We start from the raw sequence: 5889 nt of genomic DNA on the forward strand, positions 1-5889 counted from the left end.
AGATTTACGACTCTTCAGTGATGGTGAAGATGGTGGACAAAAGTTGCTTCAGGTGATCAAAATTTAGCACTCCAGATGTTCTGTGTAGTTTGCACTTGTATGTCTGTGTTACTAACTTAGGCCAAACTGTCTTTCAGCTGTTTGTATTGCGAGCAGAATCTGAACTGCAATCAATTGGCGGAGAAAATCTTTCTCAAAACCTCCAGGGTTTGGATAGACTGAAATCCGAGCTGTGCCAGTTATTTGGTGGCCCTATTATGAATCCCTTGAGTACTCCAGAGACTGTACAATGTGAGTACATGCGGGATGAAATCTTTAAGCCCAGGAGTTTTGCAAATAGAGCAATGGTCGATATTAAATACAAGGGTGATTGGATGAAGCGGCCCATCTCAGACGATGAAATTGGGTGGCTGGCAAAGGTGCTTGTAAAGTTATCAGGCTGGTTAAACGAGAGTCTTGGGTTGGGTCAAGTCGAGAGCAGCCAAGAGAGTCCTTCTTGGTCATATGTTGACGTGTCCAGTGATGCAAGGAGTGTGTGCGGACCCATGGAAGTGATTAAAGTTGTGTTGTGCTCTTTCATTTCCTGGCTTCTTATGTTACGTGGAGCTGGTGTGAGGTTCATGAGAGAGCATGGTGTCAGGGTGAATCTCAGGGTCTTAGCATCAAAGAAGGTGGTAGTGGTGTTGCTTGTCATTGCTGCTTTCAGTCTACTCAGGAGAGCTTTTTTCGGAGTTGGGTAATGTTTACATGGGAGATCAAGCAACATATCAGAATGAACTCCTCAAATATAGGTCTAGGACTGAACCAAAAAAGAACAGAAATACTCGGAGAGTGTGTGATAGAGAGAAAGAGAGAAAAAAGAAAGGAAACAAAGAAAAAGCCTGCTTGCAAGGTTTCGTTTTGTTCTGTTTGTAAATGGACTTATCTTGTGCAGGATGGAGAATTTATATAGCAACTTGTTTGTTTGTAGCCTTCAGTCCTTCCACTTGTTTAAATATTGTTCTTTCTCCTAGCTGAAGCAGTAAGCTTTCTTGTGCCTTGTGAAGTAAAGTGCACCCAAACTGTCACGAGCTGCGTCTTCACTAGGTATCACATGACCTTTCCGTTACGTGTTTTTGGCAACTCACAAGTCACAGTTCACATGGGTTAATATAATCTAAATTTGTATAGCATGTTACATTATACTGCCTATTTGGGACAAATTAGCAAAATATTTGTTTTTGGTTTGTTTTTTCAAACCATTGCTTTTTGGTGTCAGTAATTTCACGAAGTGGGTATAAAGTATGAATAAGTAAACCTACAAAGAAATTAAAGGGGATTCAATATCTACTTTATATACATGAAAAATAATTTTAACTTTGAATATACAGTGTAATTTTTCCTTTGAAGAGGGTTCAAAATGAACCTACTTGGCTCCGCCCCTCCCTAGTGAACCTATTTGCTCCCCACTTGGCTCCGTCCCTCTCTAGTATACGTAAACGGCAAATATTTGACATTGTATTTAATACAACTAGCAACAAGATTAGTATTCTACATTGTTACTATGACAGACGCACAAAATCAACTGCACATCTTGAACTGCCACCTTCATGTCTGAAAACATATTCAGCAATGTACATTCCTTTTCTATGTACACGTTAACTCGTTTCTGTGAGCATCTTCTGGTTTATACTGCGCGAAAATTCAACTTGCAGTGGAAAAAACTCGTGATGATAGTGAAAAACGTGTGAAATGCTGAAGGCCTGAGACAGTTATCCTTTCCCCTGCTGCTTAGTGTGCATTGCAGGATTCAGGACCTGCAGCCTTGCAGACACGAACGGAGTGGAATAACCAATCGATGAAACCTCTGTCATCAGAAAAGAAATGTGGTTTATCAACAACTCTACATTCATTTGTATTCTTTTCTAGTGAAGTGGAAAAAGCTATGATCAGTACCTCATATCATCTCAAGCAAATGGTTCATGTTGCTGTAGGCGGGCAAGTTGAAAGCACGATGAACTCGAGTGGGGTTATGATATCTGTGATTCTTGAAACTGGTTGAGCCTTCTGGACCAAATGGAGTGCAGAATCATATGGAAGAGATCAAATCTAAATGGCATTGCATTCCAATGAAAATGCTTCTGCACCCTCTTGACGTTATTTTGCATCACCTGATAACGTCGTAAAGGTATACTTAACAGAATCTCCTTCAGCTTAGGAATATCTTCCTCAGAAACTATCAATGAGAAAGCACTCCAATCGAGCACTTCGTCAAATGGGAGGGCAAGATTATCAGCAATGATCACTGGTACACACTCGTAGTATATTGCCTCGACGATCCTTGGACTGTTCACTTCAAAACCCATTGGACAAAGACAGAACTTGCTTGATTTCATGTGGTCAGCATAAGACATTACTCTTGAGACTTTGGTAGGTAGAGGCCCGTAAATTTTCATGTCTTCATCTCGGTCACTCCAGTACTTGAGGAGTTTGGGACGGACTGGTCCGTGCATATTTCCAGCAAAAAAGGCGAGGATAGGGCGTTGTGACACTCTTTTTCCACCAACATTTACTAGAGGCTTACCGATATTTCTTACGGCGGTCTCCGGAAGGGAAACATCCTTTCCAGCTTTAAATATTCCTTCTGATATATCTGCATTGCAGAGAGCTTTTATAGTGTTTCGAATTAGCTCCTCGTGATCCTTTAAAATGTAAGGCCCCTGAAAGAAAATTTATGTTGAAGATGTAAAACGGGGTCCAACACCGGGTAAACCATGTGAACTGGGATGGGTCTGACTCTGATACCATGTTGAAGTATGTAACCATCTCATCTAAAAACTTAAACTTTAGGTTATTAAAAATCCTAGGGAGCATTCTTATAGATGCTCCCGCTCTACTTCAAGAAAGTCATGTTAAATTTTGAGACTGGTTTTTATCTTTATATAACATGCTTTTGCACTATTATATACCAGATTTCGTTGAGACAAGTCTGACTACCTAGTGTAATCCTACAAGTGGTATTTGGGAGGGGAGAGTATACACAGAGCTTACCCCTACCTCGTGGAGGTAAGGAGGTCGTTTCTGAAGGATCCTCGACTCAAGTATAGCAAATCAAAGTAATTGATTGGGAAATGGGAAAACTACAGCGAAGAAAACATGACAACTAACAAGGAAAACAGTACAGAACATTCAGAAAAGGAAGAATAACAACAACAAAATAGTCTGATAACTGAAACACAATAAACAACAGATGATAACAGATATCAAAAGCAAGAAACTACATGAATAAAAGATGTGGATGCATACCCAATCGTGGCAAGCAACTAGAAAGTGATCTGTTCCGTGTGTACGATTCCAGAAGGGATACTTTGCAGCTAGCATGTTCACATAGTCTCGCAGGAATTCTGACAACGGCCTAAGATTATGCGAGCCAGGCACATAAACTGCCATCTGCAACTGTCGTGAACTATATGGCAGATAGAATAGGTGAGCCTTCTCAGGGTCCCTAGTGACAAAGTAGGGATTTTCCTCCATCAATTTCATGAACCATCCCTCGGACGAATAAATTCCCAGAAGATGAGGTTCGTGGAAAATAGGCCTGTCTCCTTCTTTGTAAATGTAAACTTTGAGTAGAAGTTCCATCATCTCATAGCTCCTGGAATGTCAACCAAAATTTGTGTTTAAACAAAAAAAATAATTGTGAAGTCTTCTTTACTTTCTTAAACTCCGTGCCAAGTCATAACAGGTCACTCAATTTGAAACAGAGGGAGATCATACCTCTTAAAGTTGGAAATATTCCTAAAAAGAGGAGCATACAAGTCTGGATCATCGGTGACTAAAGGAGCTTGCTCAATCTCCCTTCTAGCATATGCAAGTGCCTCATTTGGTGTCAACGACGCGATAAATCTCTGGAGATAACTATGTTAAAGAAGAACAAGATAGACAGAAAGAAATATGAATTCAATAATCACTTAACTTACTTGCAAGTGATCAGGCACAACAGGTGGAGGCGGATAAACAATCTTTTCTACTATACGTGCCTGCTTCTTGCGTCTTCTACGCCTCAGAAGTCTTGCTCGTCTTTCCATAACTCTCATTAATCGGTTTGCTCTGGCTGTAGAGTTGAGTGAAACAACCGCGGGCAAATGCTTACTCATTTTCAACTGGTTATCAGATGTTACTGAAAGTTCAAGTTCCCTCGATTTGTTTCCGTGATTTATTAGGCGTTGGTAAGATGAAACATCCAAGGGTGGAGAGCTAATCCATTCAGTTAAAGGATTAGGGAGGCTATAAATTTGAAAGACAACTCTGAACACTGTTAAAATAGTGCCTATAACAAAGAGTTTCTTCCAGTTAACTCTGAAGAACAGAACAACAATTATTCGCCGCAAGAATTTCCTCATCTCTTTTGGCAAATAAAGTACTCCTTAGTCCTCCCTATACTACAAAAATCCAACTTTGGTAATGAAATGGTATGTATATTGACGACGAACATCGGATTTCAATTCATTTGGAAGCCTAAAACAGCTACCCCATACCTCCAACATGTTCTTCAGCTCAAAGTTGAAGATCTAACAAAACAAGAGGATAAAGAAACCATTAAGTTTATTCTAACATGTAGGGTTATGATACAACATCAACATATCCAGTGAAATCACACAGTGGGTTCTGGGGAGGGTAGAGTGTACGCAGACCTTATCACTACCTCGTGGAAGTAGAGAGACAGTTTTACAAAAGACCATCAACTCAAGGGCAACAAATCCAAGTACAAAGAAGAAGAAAACATAGCAATTAACAAAGGAAGCAGTGCAAAGCAACATGTAGAGTTATGATACTACATAAAAAAAAGGCAATACTATGTATCCAACGATGGACACAATAGATAATGTTGTATTCAGGTTAGCTTGTTCCCACCTCGACTATTCCACGTGATATATTATTACCTCTCACCAACACATATATCGAGTAACTCACCAACAAAATTTATCATGTGGAAAACCCTCTCAAACCCAAAACACCAAAAGAGAAACTAGGATTTCAACTTTATGAGTTCTGAATTTTAATAATGACAATTTTAAGTGATAATAATCGGATTTTCTAAATTTAATATTTATACATATTTAATTAATTTATTCGAGCAAAATCAATTAGGTTCAGCTGAACCTGCATGCAGGCTACTAGCTCCGCCCCGAAAAACACCACACCCCACCTCACAAAATTTGACAAGCATTTACATTTTGACAATAAAGCAACCAAATTGTTATTGAATATTGACATCAATTTTAAAGATTTAGTATGGATATTTTCAATGTAAGAAATGATCACAAACTAATTAAACAATATGTAAAAATAAAGTTGTTCCACATTATAATAAATCATATCCATGTATACTTGATACCTTTAGTGTACAAAGATCAAATGGAGGTCAGCAATACGACGTCGGAGAGTCTGGAGAAATAGAGAAAAAGAAAGTAGAAATTGAAGAAGAAAAAATGGAGATTTGGAAAGTTGAGAAGGAGAATTAAAATAGCGAAATTGGCGCTAACTGTTTTCATATTTATTGGTCAATTCTTCGACACTTCCTTTCCTTTCAACTGCTCTTGTTTAATCCAATTTACGTGTGTCAGCGTTTGACTTGGCATAAAGTTTTTTTTTCTTTGGAATTTCAAATTTGATATTTTATTTTTCGAGTTCCATATTTAAGTTTTTATCTAAACTATCAACGAATATTTATCGAAATATAAATTATCAGTTATTTGAGTTTCATACATGAAATTTTCATATAGAAAAAATGAACTAATAAATCACAAATCTATTTTACCCTTATAAACTATTTATTGAAATTAATCTATTTTTTTACTTCTTTTCTTTTACCTTCATGTTTTTAGTTTATTTCATTTTTTTAACTTT

At 38.0% G+C, this 5889-nt stretch overlaps 2 protein-coding genes across 2 annotated transcripts in view; one reads left to right on the forward strand and one right to left on the reverse strand.

Annotated features, from left to right (window-relative positions):
* Positions 1–1056, forward strand: part of LOC125843172 (uncharacterized) — a 6044-nt gene extending 4988 nt beyond the window's left edge. The window contains exons 3-4 of the mRNA XM_049522391.1: positions 3–52; positions 138–1056. Of these exons, the coding sequence (XP_049378348.1) occupies positions 3–52; positions 138–740 (653 nt within the window). The 3' untranslated portion in view covers positions 741–1056. The remainder of the gene's footprint in view (positions 1–2; positions 53–137) is intronic.
* Positions 1057–1977: 921 nt separating this feature from the next.
* Positions 1978–5489, reverse strand: LOC125841833 (probable glycosyltransferase At5g03795). Its single transcript, XM_049521015.1, has 5 exons — positions 5378–5489; positions 3960–4550; positions 3757–3887; positions 3286–3634; positions 1978–2699 (listed from the first exon to the last, which is right to left on the reverse strand). Exons 2-5 carry the CDS (start codon positions 4380–4382, stop codon positions 2010–2012), a joined length of 1593 nt encoding a protein of 530 aa, XP_049376972.1. The 5' UTR covers positions 4383–4550; positions 5378–5489; the 3' UTR covers positions 1978–2009.
* Positions 5490–5889: the final 400 nt, after the last annotated feature.

Source organism: Solanum stenotomum, chromosome 10 (assembly GCF_019186545.1).
Source record: "Solanum stenotomum isolate F172 chromosome 10, ASM1918654v1, whole genome shotgun sequence".
Classification (NCBI taxonomy): domain Eukaryota; kingdom Viridiplantae; phylum Streptophyta; class Magnoliopsida; order Solanales; family Solanaceae; genus Solanum; species Solanum stenotomum.